This window comes from Nothoprocta perdicaria, unplaced genomic scaffold, assembly GCF_003342845.1.
Source record: "Nothoprocta perdicaria isolate Ctin4 unplaced genomic scaffold, notPer1 scaffold_105, whole genome shotgun sequence".
Classification (NCBI taxonomy): Eukaryota; Metazoa; Chordata; class Aves; order Tinamiformes; family Tinamidae; genus Nothoprocta; species Nothoprocta perdicaria.
In genome coordinates this window covers 2,547,582-2,567,740 of record NW_020454150.1, presented here as the reverse complement: position 1 = coordinate 2,567,740, position 20,159 = coordinate 2,547,582, and the positions used below count along the sequence as shown (strand labels likewise).

General features: G+C 42.3%; 1 protein-coding gene across 15 annotated transcripts in view; it reads right to left on the bottom strand.

The window, feature by feature from the left end:
* SORBS1 (sorbin and SH3 domain containing 1) overlaps positions 1-20,159 on the bottom strand; it is a 102,109-nt gene that overhangs the window by 33,608 nt on the left and 48,342 nt on the right. For 10 of the 15 annotated variants that reach the window (XM_026044316.1, XM_026044285.1, XM_026044350.1 and 7 more), the window contains exons 6-14: positions 19,411-19,437; positions 19,157-19,275; positions 15,094-15,462; positions 12,089-12,236; positions 9,714-9,743; positions 7,438-7,613; positions 6,295-6,358; positions 1,136-1,183; positions 892-1,021 (exon numbers count right to left, since the gene is read on the bottom strand). In XM_026044316.1, coding sequence (XP_025900101.1) covers positions 892-1,021; positions 1,136-1,183; positions 6,295-6,358; positions 7,438-7,613; positions 9,714-9,743; positions 12,089-12,236; positions 15,094-15,462; positions 19,157-19,275; positions 19,411-19,437 — 1,111 coding nt within the window. The remainder of the gene's footprint in view (positions 1-891; positions 1,022-1,135; positions 1,184-6,294; positions 6,359-7,437; positions 7,614-9,713; positions 9,744-12,088; positions 12,237-15,093; positions 15,463-19,156; positions 19,276-19,410; positions 19,438-20,159) is intronic. The other 5 variants (XM_026044340.1, XM_026044392.1, XM_026044400.1 and 2 more) reach the window with 3 other exon arrangements.

Here is a 20,159-nt window from a genome sequence, read left to right as displayed (position 1 = left end):
CTCGGAGGGACAGGGTACTATGTATTCAACTGTTGTGCAAGGAAGAGCTGTTCTGTCAGCAAAGTTGGTCTCCTGGTCTGGTGGCCCGAGATGCTCACTGAATGGGCAATCACAAAGTACGGCATTCTTCATTTGAGACAATAAGTGGAACATGTAAGAGGATGCAGAAAACGAAGTAGAGAGGAGTAGTTTAAAAGAGAGAGAGAACTAAGCAATACGTAAAATATTCATAGCTGTTTTGCTTTCTCTCTATTTGATAAATGCATTCACTACTGTTACAAATCAGTTTAAAATAACCTGGTAACAAACAAACAAAAAAAGCAGAGAAGTTAACTTGAAAGATAAGAATTAGCGCAGCTCATTAGAATCCACTTCCAATAAAGTCCATATGGGTGGTTCTTAAGGACAGACAATGGAAAAAACTTCTACCAAGACTCAAGCTAARTCAAACTTCTCCTTCTCCATTACTACTGCTATTTGCTTATATTCTAAGGCACCTCCATGGTGCCACGCTGAGCTGAGAGCTTCCCTGTGCCTCTGCTGTGGGAGGCACTGAACAGATGACACACAGGGAACACTGCTCACCCCAGACAGGAAACCAGCCTCATGACAGAGAGAGTGTCGCCTGGTGAAAAAGGCAGACATGGTTTGAGCTGTGACAGTAGAGGAGCTCCCTGGTGTTTACTAGAAGAGTCATACTTACAATATCTTCATATCCTCCCCAAAAGTTGAGCATGAGTTGTGAAACTAACTTTTGCATATTTGTCCTCTTTTGTGAAACTAAATTTTGCTTCTTTGTTCCCTTCCAAATTCACAGAATTTGGAGATTCTGTGAGATTATGCAAAGAGACTCTCACAATATTGATCCAAATAGATCTTGATTCACATCACCTTTCTGGGGTTGATTTCAGTGATGAAGTACGGGCTGGCAGTGGCAAAGTAGCAGACCTCTTAAAAACCTTCTCTGAGTCGATATTGTCCATCTCACTCCGGGAACGGGGAACTGAAGGCTGGGTTCTTGCTGCAGAAATTGTCAAACATAGAAACGTCAGTGAATTGGACAGGAAGATGATAAAAACATTCTTTATTTGCCCTTTCAGTTTGAGATATCGCACAAGAAAAATGAATTACTTACTGTCCTCAGAATAGGAGTAACGAGGAGAATATGAATCAGAATCTTCATCTGAAAGACAGAAGCATTTTGCAGGTAAGCTCAAAGAGACCCTGAAGAGGAAACAYCAGAGACTTTTCTCGTTCCTTCTGCTAATACAATGGCCATGAATTCAGAGAAATATATTCAATACTTACAACAGAGAGAAGATTCTAAAAAAGAAAATCCAAATGAGGTTTAAATTGTATTTAAAAATACTTCTTAGATTACACATAAATATTAATGTAGTACTTGCACTAACACCTTTCCCTGGGCTCTTGAAGCACCTAAAAAACCCCACTTTTTATCACAAAACTCCTCCACGGTGAGTATTATTAGATCTGCTTTATCAAAAACTGAAAGATAAATGGAACACCTGAAAGTCAAAGCACTTGCCTAAAATAACTTACTAGGTGCTAGATACAGCAATAGACACAGTAACAGAGCAGAAGAGTCCTGCTCCCAATCCCATATGACAATCACTGGGCCTTCTTCCCTGTACAAAATATGTTCACCCATTCAGATTCTCTTTTAAGTGCAGATAATGTTCCTGGCATGAAACACACATGAGTGCTTGCACCAAGAGACTCTTCTTGTCCTGATGAGCTTACATTTTAAATAGGAAAGATAAGTCTACAGAAAGCACTGTACTCAAGCAGCTCCAAACCAGCTAGCAATGACACAACTCAGTGGTGTGGCCTGGACTCCAAATTCAGTAACTTYCCCTCACTGACAGTGTTGCACTGCATGACTAAGCTAGATTGCTTCCAAGATCACACTGAAGCTTTGTAATAAGCAATTATTTACTCCTCATTCAAAGCTCCAAAGACAGACATGCTCCAAAGCAGGGTGGCAGGTTGGAAGCTTCACCACCTGCATTTCACAGATGAGGCCCAAAGAGATTAGTGACTTTATCCAGAGATCTTCACAGGTCTGTGAAGAAACAACTAAAAGCATAAAAAGGCATAAAAAGACAGAAAAGCAAAATACAGAGAAACCTGATGKAAAAACAAACAAACAGCCTAAAGAAGGGACATCAGTCAATCACTGAAAAGAATCTCAGCTTCTCTCGGAAGGGCCTCCATGAGCTATCGCACTCCTGCACCCAGCTTCCTCTGCTAGCAAGACTACTTGGGATAACACAGCTAACCTGAAMTAACCCTCATGATCTCAAACAAATCTTTCAAAAAGGCTCAAAGAAGTCTTAATTTCTCTTAAGCCACTGGCGAATTCTTTTGCTGAAGGAATTGGGAGGTTTAAGCTCCAAACACACGGTTATTAACTTCACAGTGCCTATTATAGCCTTCAGGCTAAATAATAGTACAGATCTACTTTCAGGCCAATTTCCACATTTTAGACCGAAATGACAAAAAATATATATTCATTACAGCTCATCATTCAGACAAGAGTATCATATAGGAAAAAATGCACTTCAGGTACATATTAGTTTCCAACTGCAAATATCCTTATATCTACAATAACAAGGAGAATATATATAATGTTTTCTGTCTTATGAAGAAGAGTGACTGTATTTCCTTCCATAGCAAGGAGTACTGAAACACTGAAATCTGTAATGACACAATAAAGACTGAAAAATAAATCAGAGATGAGTATTAAAAAGATATCCTAGCTCTTAGACTTGCATTCCATATTTGAGAACTTCCTCAATAGAGGTAGGAATCACAAATTCAGTTTCTAAATTAGTTTCTTTTATCAGGAGAGTCATTTTTCTTGCAGCTCCTAGAGCATCTGCAAAAAAAGTCACTGGTTTTAAGGGGTAGCCCAAATTTCTGCACCTCAATGCCTTAGACTCTACAGATATTTTAGAAAGAAGCCCAAATACTCATGTTTCTAGGAGATCCTATGTACCAATCCATATAAAAAAAAAATCTGATGTTTGGATTGTGCTAAACTTGAGCACACCTCTGTACAAACACTATGTGATTAAATACATGGCTTTAAAAGGTTTTCAAAACATTAAACATGAACTCCAACCCATCTACAACACCAAGTGTTCTGGATTCCTTACTGAGGAAAGAATCCAAGCAGATATTAGGGAGTAAAACATTTCCTAGTGTACTGACAGCAAAGTACAAGTGCGTGGTCCAATAAAATTTCAAATCGCTAAAAAACAACTTACTTTCATCTGCACATTTGTAAATGCACAGGAGACACTTACGGGAAACCAGGCTCCTAATGTRTTAACATCATTGGTTTATAGCAAACTACATTAGTTCAGACAAGAGGAAAAAGGATTCTTAAACTTCACTATGACGGAGAAAACCGAATCACGGTAAACAGCTTCTTTATCACCAGTTATGGAGGCGTTTTGTCTCTCTTACATCCAAACCCACATATCATTTTGCCAACAGAATATATTTACATTTCATTTATGATTTGCAGGGCAGGACTATTCACCTTCAGCTTTCACTAAAAAATGAGCAAATATCTGAGATAACATCATTAYACACTCATTTTAACTGTGAAGTGCACCTTCCATCCCCTGGTCTTCTTGACCATCTCAGTTGGAAGCCATAATTCATGTTTTCTTTCACAGCACTCCCCAGATGTTTAACATAAGCACTGAAACAGTTAATTAACAGTCTCACCAGGGATGGCTTGAGGCACAAGCTAAGTAGGCAAGTTCCTAAATTGCAATATCCAAGGCAGTACCAAAACACCAAAAGCAACTTCCCACACAAGAAGCTGCTGTCTGTCCAACGTGTGCAGCAGAGGCCAATATTTCTCCTGTGCAAGCGTTTTCATGGCTATGCACCTCTACACATAATTACAGTATTCTCGCTGCAATAAATACTTCTCCACTATCCCTGAAACATGAATGCAAAGGATTACRGATTCCAAGAATCTGCTGAGCACTTGAGAAGGCTGAGGGGTTATTTCAGGTTATAAACAAGGTGTGCTGAGCAGCCTGGCAAATTCTGTCCTTGCCTAGATATGGCAGTGCACCTAAGGCCAACCCTGAAAGTACATTACCAAGCTACGTCTCTTCTRAAAGATTATATTGAGGGACTGATCCAAAACCCACCGAAACAAGCAAACATTTCTCCTATAGCCTTCTGTGGTATTTTGGGTCTGTCCCTAACTCTGTGTTAGCATTAAAAACCAGAAGTGAATAATTAAAGAAATGTATTGATCCAAGAGGAGGGCAGGAGAATCTCAGTTAAACCATGTCTTTAYGTGTAAGTCAGCATATAGGCGTGTTAAGTAATCACTGCAAACACATAGCTAAATACAACTGATTAAGCACATAAAAACAAGCAATTCCAGGACTGCAGCATTAGTCAAAATCTAGTTGAAAAGCCAGAGGAGCACTGCAAAGCCAGAAAGGCATCACACGGTCAAGGCAATGCTTAGAGTGCAGCAAATCATCAGGAGGCAGCATAATGCTCAGCAACTAGGAAAAACTCCAGGGAGAAAATAAATGGACAAGGCAGCATTTGCGCAGAAAAGTACATATGGTCCTTGATCATTACCTTCAGAGATAGGACTAGGAGTAGACGCAGGAAACTGGTATGTAGGAGAATAAGGATTGTCTTCTGCAGCAGAGAAAAGCAGTGGATTTTGAGACTATCCACAGTGAAGTGGAGGTACTGTTTCATCCCCCAACTTCCTATCACCATCTGATTTTAATGCTTATTTTACTCATATTACAGTAAATGGTATCATACTTTAGAACAGATTAGAAGGATTTAATTATTTTATACACCATACAAGAAGGTATACTGGGGTAACTGAATTCTCAGTCAGCATAACAGATAGATAATGGAAATCTAGAACCTGGATCTAGTTAATGCTATGGTGCTACAGCACAGTTAACTCAAAGCACAAGACAACAGATACTCTGACTAAGCTTCTGGTACCTTCAGGTTTTTGCTGGATTTCAGGAAGTTCAGGAAATACGTACGTAGGGCAATAAGGATTTTCTTCAGGAGTGTCTAAGCAGAGGATCATGATTTGAAAAAAGAACAGAAAGGAAAGATTTAAAGGGGAACAAGGATGAGACATGAATCCATGCAAGCTGCAGAGAAGTCCCTTTCTTGCTGACGTTGCAGCATGACATGGCCCAGATGCTTCCTTGCTCATTGCTGCCTTGCACTCCTGGACTTTGTGGGAGATCCTGGAAGCAATGGGGACTGAACTCATTCTCCTCCCTGAAGTGTGAGCTCTAACGTTGCTGAAGAAGAACCTCTGTTAGGGAGCACTGGGATCAGGAAACACAGTTTAACTCATTCCAATACAATGCAGTGCCTAAATATGCACAAAGCTCATCAGGACAGCATCTGCAGCACAAATACAGCTCAAGATTTGCATGCTCTATGTTTCATTTTCAAAGCGCAGTGCTGAATGGCATCTGCCTGGACATCAGGCTGCTTGGAGGGCTTCATTTGCAAATGCTACTGCAGCCATTTCTCGCACAGAAGAAYGTGAACACAACAGACAATCAGGTACAGAAGTGCTATGAAGTAATGGATTCCCTGAGAATGCGCCACTACAAAGTTTGCAAGTGTTCACCAAAAATTTTAAAGGAGAAAATTTGGAATCTTGAAAAGCAGAGTTTTGATCCTGAACCCACTGAAAGCAACAGTTTGCTTTTTTTGCTTCAGAAAGTTCAGCTTTCTGAACCCACAGAAAGCAACTGGTTTCAGTGAGTCGCAAATGAAGCCTTATTAGGCAGATCTGAAGTTTTATAATGTAAATATTTTCCTTTGTTCACAGAGYAGTAGTTTCAGTGATAACATCCTATACTTTAAAAGTGGAGAAAAGTTTTAAAGTTTTTTTTATACTTGCCTATGCCRTGGTTTAGAAATATGTTTTCACTAATTATAGATTTTTTAGCAGCTTTTTGATTTCAAATCTCAAATAGTATTCCTAATTTCATGGATGCTCTGCAGTTCACCTCTTTGAACAACTCGTACTTTTCCTTGAATTTTACTTGTTTCTCACTTTTGTCTTTAGGGATGTTAACACAGTAGTTGGCTTCTCTGCACCAGAGCAAACACTAATATATTAAAATGCTGTTATTTAACATTCATTACAATTCTTCATGGATATAAACCAAAATATTATTAACACGATCTTTTAAAGTAAATTAAAAAAAAAAACAAGCAAACATGTTACAGTACCTCTGTTTAGCTTGTGGATCTGTTTGAACATTGTCTTGTACCAGTCCTTCGATCTCTCTGTATTCTATTGGGAAAAAACACATACATATTCACAAATGTGTATTATGACAGCCTCTCAAAGATTTTAGCAATTTTTCTGCAATTAATACTTGAWATTAAAAATACGAGTAATTTCCCTCAGATGTCTCATATTTAGTGAAGCTTCATGCTTGACTCAAGTTACTCTGCAAGCTTTGCAGAAGCAGATTATAACAGAARTTACCTGTGTAGATCACATGGAAGGCTTTGCAGAGTAACTTATCAACATAAGAAGCAGAATTTTATCTTAATTCTGTGTGTCAAACTCATGGGACATTTGTGCTYGGAGTCACTGCTTAGACTACCCAGATGTGACTGCCTAGCCTTGACTTCAATCTCTGTGCTTAAGGTTTTCTATTGACCAGTTCTAGGACTTCAGACATACTGACATAGGTCCTTAGGCAATAGTTACACTGGCTGAATACAGACTTTTTTTCCCCCAGTTCAATTATTCTGCACAGGCCTGTAAGAAGTCAGGCCAGATCTCACAGCAGTGTGCAAGAAGGACTCAGCAACCCTGATGCTATCCTGTTTAGTCGAAGAATTAAGCTTAGGTGCCTCAGAGTGGACTTGATTTTATTCATCTAGAAGTAGATACATTGCTAATCTGGCCCTACTCCTCTATATTCAACAGACAGTCAGACACATTGAGTTTTCAAGTCACCCAGGCACTAATGTTGAAGAGTAAATTGTTCTTTTCCTTTTAATTCCCTCAATCATTATTTAACCAAATAGCTTAGAAGAGCTATGCTCTMTTTAAGACGGATAGAATAACATGAGGTTAATCTCTGCCTGAGCTGTTAGCAGTGACGAAAACAGAAGAGCAGAAAACAAAACCCTCAAATTCTCTGAGAAGGAAAACTCATTTCTATTTTTTTTTCACCCAGGGCAGTTGAAACCGATCATCAAAAGGAAGGAAATATAATGGAATACATGAGATTCAGAATTCTTTCTTCCACCAACTTTCTGAAGTCTCTAGTGCTTCAGTGAATTCCCCAAGTCTAAAGGCAGGGAAAACCTGGCTCAGGTTTTTATGCACTGACCACATGTCCAATGTTGTCTTACCCTTAGTGGAATGCCAATGTCATCGACAGACGTATCAGGCATATGCTGAGGGCTCTTTACAGTTCTTCTCTTCTCCTCCATTGCTCTTTTCTCACTCGGAGCTGTCTCCCGAACTGGTCTGTCCTGGGTATGTGTCAAATCTACTTTATCAAGACCTGCTCTGTCTGGCACTGGATCTGGAATYGAAAACTGGAGATTCTTATCTTATCCCAGCACTTCACCACATCRTTGTACTCCACCCTTTAAAGACAAACATCTTGGCAAATTATTGATGAGACAGACTGTGTCACAGCTGCTTGTGCTCAGTGTCTGGATTGAAGATCTRCTGAGAAAAAAGGTCTGATTTTGTAGCTAGTGTCCCTCAAGYACCCCTCTTCACAGGTCTTGTGATGGGATCAGCCATTGCTCGTGTGAGGCTATAGCAGGAGATTTTGGCATCTGTTTTTTGCTCTTTTTGTATAGTTAGTGACCCTGAAATCTCCATCAAAATTCCCCACTGACATACTCCTGGAGGTCTACTTTTATACTGTCACTGCTACCTAATGGAGGATCCTATAATGSAGTAGGTCGCTACTCTCAGCAGCTTGTGCTGGCCTTTCTGACTAGCAGCCTGGTTGTTACAGGTGGTACCCAACCCTTCTGATTTGTTTCTGAGCCCCAAAGTCTGCCTCATCAAGACTTTGCCACGTCTTATCCTTGTTATATCACTGCATGCATTGAAGACGGAGAAAGAGAGCGGAGATGTTTACCCACATGCACATCACCATATTGCTCAAAGCCATTAAATGCACAGATATCTGAAAGGGGCAGTTAGCAGGGRAAAGGCTCATGCATAATGAAGCACTGGTCTGTTGGTACCCATAGCAAACACMATTCTGCCCTGCAAAGTTCAGAAATCCTTCAAATGCTGTTTAAGTAGCTGTCTTATAATTACCATCAGACTCAAGTCTTTCTCCTCCTAAGAAAGAAGGAAATAATGCCTGGAAATGGTCAAAATGGGGCAAAGTTCCAATAAAATCCCTGCTTAGCATTCGCATCCTGTTTTCCCTCCTTAGAAATGTAGGTGCACTATCTTTTGGTCTTTTTGTCTTGTTAGTGAGCATGCTGTGACCAAAAGCATGGGGATGAGGGGACAACTAGCACCTCTGTATGGTTGTTTTATCTAYTGAGGGCAGGTGCAGGCCCCGCTGTGCCACAGCTTGTTCCTGACCAGGGATTGCTTGGACTAGAGCAAAACAGTCCTCTAGTTTAGAAAACAAAAGAGCTCATAATCAAGGGAGGAAGCATCTTGGAAAAGAGAAGGGCAGGAGGAGACCTCTGTCTGGACCTGCAGGTATGCACTAAACTCACGGGTAAGAGGTGCCTATATYACCTACACTGAGGGAAGGAGAGGAGAGAAATCCGTGTGCAATAGGAGTCCTATGGAGCCCACTGACATCCCAAGWGGTGACAGCAGAGGAGAAAGGGACTGGCGTAGCTAATCCAGATCCCATGTAACAGAGCACAAGAGAAAAATATAGGCTTTCTTGTGTTTGTARCTGTAATATTTAAAGTATCTAGGAAGACTCCGTAACACTCTACACCCTCTTCGCCTTCTCCTTAGGACAGTCACCAAAGAGCAGTACTTGCAGCACACCACAGACTGGGCCCTGTTATTCTGTGGTGAGAGGGAAGAAAAATGAATGAAACCACCACTTACTGCCCTTCAAATCAGAGACTTTGCAGATCTATTGCAAAATCATGTAACTGCCTGGGGAGAGAGGGCTGGCAGTGTATGTGCTTACCTGCACACTACAATTTTATCATGTATTTCTTGAGATCTGACCCAGGTATTCATTCCTGATCTTGCAGCCATGTATACACTGATTTCCTTATCTCCTCCCTCCTGATCCAAAGCACCTCCACCTTCCCTCCACCAACCCTGACTCATGGCTGTGAAGAAAAACATGATAATATGACCCAAGGGAATAAATTTAAAGATCTAAAAGGAAGAAGACAACAAAAGCAATCAAAATGTATGCAAATCTTAGGAGTTTGGTGGAAGAGACTAATAATTTTGGGGTTAGATATTTTAACATGGAGCATTTGGAGAAAAGACTGAAGTCAAAGATTCAATGACTGAACTGAGCCAGGACAMACATTTACAAGGAGAACAAACTCATTTCTTTGCAGTTCCTGAGAAGCGTGTTTGCTTAAGGTACCCAACMAGCTACAGAGCAGCAGCTTTGCTCCAGAAGAGGCAGCAGCTGGAGGGCAGCAGACCTTTTACACCATACCTGCCAGGCTACTAAGCCTTTTTTGCTGTTCTGTGGTGAAGGAGGAAACAAAACGAAAAGAAATACAGAACACATGGGTGAGACACAAACAGCAAGTGCTCTGGTGCTGCATTTCTGACAGGCAAGAAATACGCTGCAGACAGAACAGCAGCAGCTGCTGGAGAGAATCTGTTTTCAAACACGCTGCCAAAGTGACAACCCACGGGCCTTTCTGCACACAGGAGCACTGCTGAATAACACAGTCTCATGATGCAGCGACCAATACATTTGGAAAGAGCAACTATCTTTACATCAAATAGAAGTAAAAAAGCTGGGCAGGAGACAATTCAGAAACCAGAGGAAACTYATAGAGTCAAAAAACCTTGACAAATAACTGTTACCGTTAACATGMAGTACATGACTAAATGATAAGGCTTTAGTATTTTGTGGGGACATAGCAAARGATCATGCTGATACTTGCTCAGTCTTGGCACATCCTGCTGAGCTACAGATTCAATGATTTGCTGACAGATACAGTTAAGGGTTAAGGATATGATTATGAGAATGGTACCCCTTTTTTTGAGGATTTTCATTATGGACTTTCCAGTTGGGAAAAYCTGCAATAGCTTCCAGGGTATTTGGTGACCCTAATATGGATAATCAAACCTGCTTTATAAATTGGTGCCTAAATGACCTACCAGCAGCACAGCTGGGACTGAACCAAGGATTCTCAATTCTCTGCTCTATACTCTCCCTAGCAATTAACCATGTGAAACATGAAAGCCATTTTAAAATAATATTTTATTGACACATAAAATGCAGCCACTCTTGAAAGCTCATACTGTTAATGCAAAGATTTCAAAACTTTGTGTACGTAATCACACCTGTTATATATTCATATTAAACCATGCCATGCAATGTCCATCCAGGAGTGTGCTCTGAGGTGGTGTGAGACATATCTTCACCCAAGGAACTGTGCAGTAAGCAGGAGTCCCCCAGTTGTGCACTGCTTGCTAGGAGAACCAGACTTCTCTATATATTGGTACTTAGTGGAGCAAAGGAAGCTATTTCTCCTCATTAAGTGCAGCTCCCTCATCAGTATCTGTGAACTTTGCTTTTTAATCACAGCATTTCTGCTCTGCTAATCACCATTGGAAAGCTTCTCATGTGTCTCACTGTGACAGCTGTCAGCACATGAAACAAACCCCTGAGTGAAATGTGGAAAAAAGGGTTTGTAACCTGAAGCTGACAAGCAACTGGAATCTGCCCACTGTAGAATTCACTCTTCTGAACAGAGCATCAGGAGTACGTGGGGTTTATTGCAAGAGAGGAGAATGGGTGGGAGTCAGGATGTCTCAGCCTCAGTCATCACCTCACTGCTGTGCTCAATCATTAATCTCCTGGCACACGCAGGTGGGTTAAAGGGTCTGTGTTTGAGGAATCTTCCCTATTTCTTCTTGCTCAGARGAGAGGATATTATGGATAAGTGGGCTTTTCATTGAAAAAAATACATTTTTCAGGTGAAAAGAAGTTTTCCTCTTTACCTCTGATTAGAGGACAGAGTACTGATAAGTGGAAGCTGAAGGAGAGGAAGGTACCTGCTACCTATCTGCCCTGCCTCCCCAGGGCTGGCTTGTAGCCCAGGCACCTACTAAGCTGACTCTAAGCTTTCTTCTTTCATCTTGTGTCCTGGAAGAACAAACAAAGGCCAAAAGCCTGTAGGCTATTCAGAGCAGGGGCTGAGCAGAGGAATATAACTCCAGGGAGCAGGAGAGGAATCATTAAACATGTCTTGAGAATTCCCAGAGGAACATTCAAAGTTAGACTTGAAACCAATAACAAAAGAGGAAGAGGAAAGTATGTGTTTGTGCAAAATTCAACATCAAAGAGAAAATTAACAAAGGCACTAATGGATATGAAGGGAAGAAATTCAAAAGCTACAGTATTAAGTGATGTATAACTATTGATCTGGGAGGCTGGGATAACGTCAACCATCAGGAGAACTTAGGAGAGGCAAAGTTCCCTCTAAGGTTAGAGGCAAAGGGATGGTACTATCCACTCAGAGAAAACCGTGGGTGAGGTACAGAAAGTCTTTTATCAGTAAACAAGACAATGTTTTGTGCATAAACAACCTCAATCAAGGTTTTTTATGCACAAATCCAGAGGTCAAAAACTACTACAGTGATGGTCTACAGGCACAGTCCATGCCTCTAACCATGCAGGCATCATTGTTACTTGAATGTTTTGTGCTTCAGCCACTACATCTTCCTGGAAGTATCTTTGTTATCTCTTAGTAGTCTGGCCCAAACAAGTCCATAGTGAACTCATGCTCCAGTTCCTTACAGTTTTAACAGCTTGGCTCAGTCTGAGCCACAAAGATCTACGTGCAATCTTACCTCGGTTGTGTTGCAGAAGGACAATGGTGGGATTGACAATGGTGGTAGAGGGGTAGGCAGAGGAAGGCTTGTTGATTGATGTGAAGGAGGTTGAATACTCTGTGCCAGTGCTAGGCTGGGGACCTTCATTTAACACAGGACCAGGGTCCTGAAAAGGAGATAAGGCATCAGTATCAGAATGCAGGGCTGTGACAACACTGGAAAAATSTTCTAAATGCCATTTTAATCAGAAGAAGAAACATAATCACAGCAGAATTTAGTAAAAAGGCATAAGCACAGATGTTACTCTGCTCCTTGTATGRGCCCTGCTCCTTGTTAATGCAATAAGCTTGCTAAGGCAGGACTACAATTGTTTGGTGTTGGTTTCTCAATTCCATCCCCCAAGAGGAGATTCAGTTGCCACACTCTCTGGAGCAAACGCAGGGTGGCAGGAATGAGCTGTTCTGGTTATGGGGAACCAGAACATGAACCTCCTTCCCCCAACACAAACACACTGTGCTGTTTTCTGTTTTAAACAGATTCCTTTCACAGCAAGAAATCAAGTCATGCAAAACTCATGCAATACTGAGTGAAATATCATTACTGCACCTGGTTTGGCAGGAAGATCAGAGAAATAAGGTTAACATCTTCACTTAGGAAACAATAGACAGTGTGATACCACCATGGTTAAAATTAAGCAAAAAAAATAGATGGGGGATAAATAGTAGGACAATAGCAAAGAAGATGCACAACACGGCTTTGCTGCTGGAGCGTGGATTGCAAGCTGCTCTTCTCTCCTAAAGCATCTGGCTCTGTTATTTATTTTTAACTCACCTCTGGTAAATCATCATAACTCTGTAGGAATAAAGGCTGTGTCAACAGGGAGACTTTAAGAAATAGTTCACATCTGAAAAACCTCAGGCCAGAACTATCAAGCTTTTTTTTTTTTAAGTAGGAAGGGGGAAAGATAAGGAAAGGACAATGGCATAAGACTATGTGCCTGTTTAGACTGAGATATTTCAAAATTCTTAAGGGATTTGGACACGTCATTAAAGTTAATGGGGAATGAGCATCTAAACAGAGTGAGTGTGGAATAATGGTGTACCAGATTTTTTCACTCCCGCTACTCCACTATCAGACTGAAATGCTACCAGCCACTGATCTGTGAAATAGAACTGAGCATTCAAGGGGACTTTCATCATTTTTAAAAGAAATATAGCAATGCACACAAAATATTGCTCCAGGAGAGCCTCCGTTTCAGCTTTTTTCTTGCCAACCCAGTACAATTTCATATACAACATTATCAGTGAGAAAGACTTATAGGATCAGAAACTCTCATGTCCCAGAGCAAGGGCTGGCCCCAGAACTCAGAGGAATCATGGTCATAATTGGCTATAACAAGAACAAGCACCTACAGTCATTGGACTCCTGAAGGGATGTAAGGAAGAACAATCTTGTTCTGCTGGATAGAGGTGACCTTGCTGCAAGGAGCATCTAATCAGGCCACAGATGTTTCATGATGAAATAGCAAGCTCTAATTAACAGTCCTCAGAAATAAAAGTCTCTGAGAGGTGCAACCACTGCCACTTTGATGGCTTTAGTAATATTTCAAAAAATGGTCCTTGGGAAAAGGTAAGTCAGGGAAAGCTCACAGAGTAGGGTCTGATGTTCATTTGATGAATAGCACACAAAGAACTCATCAAAGAAGACTGGCAGGGCAGGGCAGGCTCAGCAGACCTGGCTAAGTCACCAAAGTGGGTGAACAGATACCTACTCAGATCATTGTGGAAAACAGTTCTGTGTTTTCCACAAATGCCCAACATGAGCATACCCTTAAAATAATCCCTTAAAATTCTCATATCACCAAAACTAGGTACAACAGAATTCCCACTACTCCTTTGGACTCCTGATGAATTTTTATGAACTGTGGAGTTAGTCTCCAAAGAAAAAACACTTCAGCTGTTCTCAGCAGTAAAAACACCCACTGATTTCAATCAGAGCAGAAACAGGCCAACATTGAGAACTACTGCAGATGCCATCCTTCGTTATTTCTCTTTTTCCATCTGCCTGTTACTAGACCCCTGTACTGTCATCAAAAGACAAGAAGGCATCATCATGAKCAGCAGTGCATTCTGCAGCGCTTTCTGTCATCTTCTAGTCCTTCTATTACCAGCAATCATGTAAAAGAGCTGGTAGTTTTAAGACTTCTGTTGTTATGAGGACGGTCAAGTAATGCTTGCTTCCTCTGCATCCTGAACTCAAAGATAACTTCCCTCATTGACCCCTAGGATTTTTTTTTTTTTTTTTTTTTTTAAGAAGTGTGACGATCTTAAGGAGAGTGGAAGCCTCATGCAGAAAAAATACAGTGAAATCCAGGTTAAACTTGCTTCAGTTCTTTTTGAAAATTCTTAAGAACTCAGTGAAAGCCAGACAGTTCCAAACTGAAGGGACACTCTCCATGTCTCCTCATCTACTCTTGTAGGAGTTGCTGGTCAGTAACACACATTGCTGCTTGTAGGTCACTGGCTACTGGCACCAGCAGCAATCTTACTCTGATTTCAGCAGGTTTTTGCAAAGAGGTCTAGTGGCTCCAAGTAGAATAGAAAGCTAGCTCTAACCTTTCACAGCCTTGCTGTTGCTGCTTTAAATGTTATTCAAACCCTGTTTAAGGATGCTATTAAGAGAGGCTGAGGAGAAGAGGCAGGTGCAGCTATTCTGCCTACACAGAACTCGTCACCCTGAGCACACCCTGTGGAAGGCTGTAGAGGCGTGCATCACCTAGCACAAGGGCACGGAGGGAGACAGGYGAACGCTGCGTGAGAGAAGTTGGCAAGAAGTCCCAAGCTGCATAGGGCAGGCAACTTGCATGCACTAGTACAGGACATAAACAAGGTTTCAGTTGTCATGCTGCTGGCGGGGAGTGAGTCAGCACTCCTCTCTTAAGTTTAGTATGCCAAGGAGAAAGTCGTTTTAATCTGGGAATACAGATTTAGGAGAAGGGTGAGGAAGGTACTTGGCAAGCTTACTGTATGTGAGATGACTCCAGTGATTTCAGGCTTCAAGCCCCTGTGCAAAGCCCCCGTGACTGGAGGGACAAGTGAAGGTGGTGATGAGAAGGATGGCAGTTTCGGGTAAACAGGGGGTAACGTGCCAGATACGGAGGGTGCTTGGTTATGGTGGGGACCCCTCTGGAGGTGTGGGGGAATGAAATCGTCTAGAGTCGGAAAAGTCAAGGGTGAGCCAGAAGAAACAGTCTCGGGGAATACGGAGCCTTGCCCGAAAGGAACCAGAGGCGGTGGTGGAGTGCTGGAGCTGCCTTCTTGCTGCTGTCTGTCTGGGTTAACCTGGAGGAGGGGGACTACTATAACTCCAGGCTGAGCAGTGCTGCTGGCATCCTGTAGGAAACAAGGTGTTGTTATGCAATGGGGGAGACTGGCACTCGAGACAGCCACGTAGTGTCATGCAAGGATGCACCCAAAATAGTATGAAGCCCCAACAGATTTTCTTTCCTCACGGAAGATAAATTTGTTCAGCCTTGCAGCCCTGGCCTCTGTGAACATGCAGAGCATTTCACAAAACCTTCCTTCCCCTCACCACCCGCTCCTCTTACCATCTGCAATGAGGCTAAAGCAAATCACAGAGCAGTTCTGCATTTCCCCATCACTTGAGAAGCATTAACCACCACATCAGTTTGCTGCTTTTCCATCTCCCTGCTTACCCAGCCCAATACAACCTCCTACAGACGCACACACGCAACCACCACRTATCAATATGGGGGTGTTAAATATTATTGCATAGAAGACCACAGGATTCAGATGGAACAACAGATGCTCAGAAAGTAGCAAAAGGGGAATAAAGCATTAAGGAAAGACCGTACTAAATTAAAGAACCATTCACACAGCTGAAAGAAAACAAGGTTATGGAGAAAACATGTACCATGCTGCGTCCCATTGCCTTGTACGGCGGCTGCCGCTGCTGAGTAAGGTCAGGCTCTTTTCTCATCCTGTCCTCTCTGGCAGCTGCGCTCGGGGGCTCTACCACTCTGTCCCTCACCGCTTGCGAAGGTGGCGACTGAGTCCAGGAGGGCTGGCCCGCACCAGAACTAAGTGCGTCTTTACTGAGGACAATGTGAAAATACGGCCTGGGAGGAATAGGAGGAGGAGGAGGAGGAGGAAGAGATTTTCCAGTATCTGTTACAGAGGAAACAATGTCGGTGGCTGGTGCTTGAGTGAGCTCAGCGCCCAAACTGGTGCTGGCTGCCGGGTCATGTGCGGTGCCAGTGGAATTTTCAGATGTGGCTGAGCAAGTGCTGTTAGATAAACAAGCTACATATAGTCTGCTGACCTTTTTATCCGCTTTCGTCCCACGACTGGAATTCATTCCAGCCTTACTACTGGGATCTGCCCTAGCTGGGGTGGGTTGTATGGATGATGTGTCTGACAACACGGAGCAACTTCCCAAGGGTGGCTGGCCAGCATGCATCTTGTCTTTGGGGCTCGAGGCAGGGGGCTGCCCCGCTTGCAAGCCTTGCTTCCCACTGGGGACTGCCCCATAGGGGGTGGGTGACGAGAAATAGGACCGTGCGCTGGCGCTGGGTGATGCCCGCTGTGTATAAGGCTTGGGTAAATTCGGGTACACGCAGTCCATGATGGGCACTGGCAAGAGGTTGGACGCTCTAGTGTCAGTGCGAGGACGCCATGCAAAGCTTTCCTCTTTGGGGAGAGGAGGACGGGGGGGAGCAACGGCCTGCCCAGCCAGGCACAGTCCAGAAGAAGAAAGAGGGAGAAGAAGCAGCACCAAATGAAAGGGAAAAAGGAGAAAAAAAAATGAACAATTTGAAAGAATGAATTTAGTCATTAGATTTGGGTTAAGCAGGTTTTAATACAGCAAGAATAAAAAGTAAATATAGTATCTGGAAGGCCAGCGCAGAACTCGCTCACATCCTTGATCTCACACATTCTCTCCTCCCCAGCACTGCTCCCTGCGGCACTCAAGCTTTACCCAGCTGAGCTCCCTGTCCAGGCTAACTCACCTCTCTCAGGGCTAACTTTCAGCTAACTGTTGTGTAGACAGGCTTCATTCACCATTTCCCCAGGATAGCCTGAGTAYGGATTTAACATCCTGGTTAACTAAATCCAGACTCATGACCGTGTAACCAAATACTTCCCAGCACTGGAGCCATTTGTATTGCAAAACCTGATTTGGAGCTTTAGACTTTCTCTGTCATACTCTGGAAAAATGGAAGTTATGAAGCTGTGTCGCTACTAACAAAAGCAGATGTCACATGAATATTACAGTTTGACACATTTAGCTAAACAAAAACTCAGCATCTGTTCCCAGCAAAAGCAGACACTCAAAATATGTTTAGGATTGTTTAGTCCTAAAAATGCTTTAAGCAAAACCAGAACAATTAAAGTTTCTTAAGGAAATGAATTCGTAAGAATTTGCCTCCTGAGTCGAGATTGCTGATAGTGAAATTCCACTTCCAGTAAAGAAAAAGAAATGCTTTACTGTTTTCAGTGCTTCTGAAGGTTGCCACTCCAGAACTGCTTGCTGATTGCCATTCTGATTCCTATTACAGTGAATTTTTACCAAAAGCCAAATTGYTCTGAAGCAAAATAAATAACTTAGCAATAGAGAGGTTTCGTTTTATTTACTGCTTTGCTGCCAGCAGCTAAAACCAATAAACTGCTGAAGGAGCAGAGCTAAAACACCAGCGCAGTGAACAGTAGCTCCCCGCATTCTTGCAGATTAACCCTTTCAATACTATGAAACTGAGTTTTGTACACATATCCCTGAATTAAAGAAGAGAAAAGGAGGTCTTAACAGCTTACAACATTCAAATCTGAATAAATACCACCTTTAAAATTCATCCATGCATGATGGTTTTGGGTCAGCACCTATTTGTATGACATGGATATAGATCTAGGATGGCTTCATATAATCRCAGGTGCCATCCTGAGATGTGCTTTCCTCAAGACACTGCTCTTTCCCTCTGCCCTTCCCAGGTGTGTAAGGAATAGAGAAGTGAGTTGGTAAGTGTTTCCTCCGAAGGGTTTCTGGTTTTGGAAGAGGCTCATTCCTTTCTGTTCCTTAATCCTTAACCCAAGGACTATGCCTGGAGAGTCCAGACTGCTGCCATTTCCTGAGTTAGGCCAAGCCTCACTCCACCACTACTTACTATCATTGGGAAATACTAATTCACTATGATTGCTGTTTTCCATTTGTTCCATTTCAGCTTACTTTGAATAATTGTCCTTGAGAATCCTGTAAGAAACTAAGTGCAAGAGTACTCTCTCTGTTCATTGACATGACCAAAAAGTGACTAGAGGACAGCTGTGCTCCTCAGGCAGTAAACAGATCCGTCCTTTAGGAAAGACCTTTGCTCCTTTCCCATGCCTTCATCCGAGTTGTGCTCTCTTCCACCTYCACTTAGTTTCAGGCATGGTGTCTGCTCTCTGGTATTGCCAGGGATTCCTGAGGATGGAATCAGTCTCCCTGACTCAGGACAAAGCTTTAAGGGGGCTCCTCTTCACACCGGAAAACAGTTTCTAAAGAAARGTTTCCTTACCAGCTCTCAGACTGCTTGCTTGCAGACCAAACACTCAAAYGAAAAAGCATGAAGATCTTAACAGATCATCTTTAACAATTTACTATAGGGTACAAATAACATTTCCCTTGATGACCTTAACAGCCTTGTATCAGTTCTAGTGTTAAAACAAAAAGCCATTTCCCCAATATCCTATTTTCTACATGGTGTGTGTAACYGCTTTCAGAGTTTTCCTCCAGCAACCTCAAGGAAACTGTCCACACACAGAAGAAAATGTAATAGATGGCGTAATAGATGGCTACTTTACCGTTTCCTTGCAAACAAATGGCTTTGTCTTCCTTCTTCATCCACCGAAATGTAGTGTGTCTGAACACACTATCACCACGCACTCTGCTGACATTAGGTAGGAAAAACTGAGGCACAGCAACTTACCCAAGTCTGCAGCAGTGTTTGGACTTCAACCCAGAACTGACTCCTGACCACGAATCCAATGCTTGAACCAGRAGATCACCCTCAGCATCACAAAAAGAAGGGCTTACCTGTGGCTTGTTGTCTGTGGAAAGGTTTGGACGCACACTCCTATAACCCTTGGCAGCCAGAGAAGATGGTTGGGCATCCCCATTGGCATCGGTRTTAGACGATGACGATCTCCAATCATCTACAGAGAAGGAAAACCTCAAATCACAGAGGGTTCCCTCCAGTTACAGAAGAAATGAAAGGAGGATTTTTTTTTTCTCCAGGCAACTTCCAATAAAGCAACAGAAGCAACAATATAAATAGCCAATGTTTGTACCTGTTTCTGGGTTTTCTGGCTCCAGACCTAAGCATTTCACGGAAAGCAGGGATGGAAGAAGTGGGGTGAAGGGTAGGCATACAGGAAAAGAAAGGGGAAAAAATAAACAGTTACATTTACAGAAACCATGTACCAATTGAAGTTAAGAATCGAGCTACTTCACTTCAAACACAAAATTCTTTCTGCCGGGGCTGCCTAATTACCATAGAGACCAGCCCTAAACATGATGCCCTCCCTGTTTCTGACCTTTGTAAACACAAGGCAATTCATTCAGAGCAATGAAGAAACAATTGTTCATTGACATTCTTATTTCTGAGACAAAAAGGCAGCCCAGCTAGCTACTTTCTAAAGCTGCAACTTCAAGTCCAAACGCCGCACATTACTGGAAAAGGAGGGCCCCATATTCAGCAACAACATAAAGACATACCTGTTCTTATCAACATTGCTCTGTATGGTTAACCTGACAACAAATAGATCAGGTTTCGCAGACCAAATCTGGGTGCAAGAGGGAGGGAGTATAAAATGATGTCATTTTACAACCCAGTCCCTGCAGCTGCATTGGTCTTGTTGCCTATTTATCCCCCCTCCTATCAGACTCCTCCCCATGTTAGTCATTTTGCTGTTCAAGTTGTATGCACACAATTCTACCAGCTCCAAAGTGCATTTCATCAAGTGACTGAGGGAGTAAGCAAAGGAAGTATTAATGGACTCATTTCCATAGTAATGGCCTCATTGCCATTCAGGCTGCT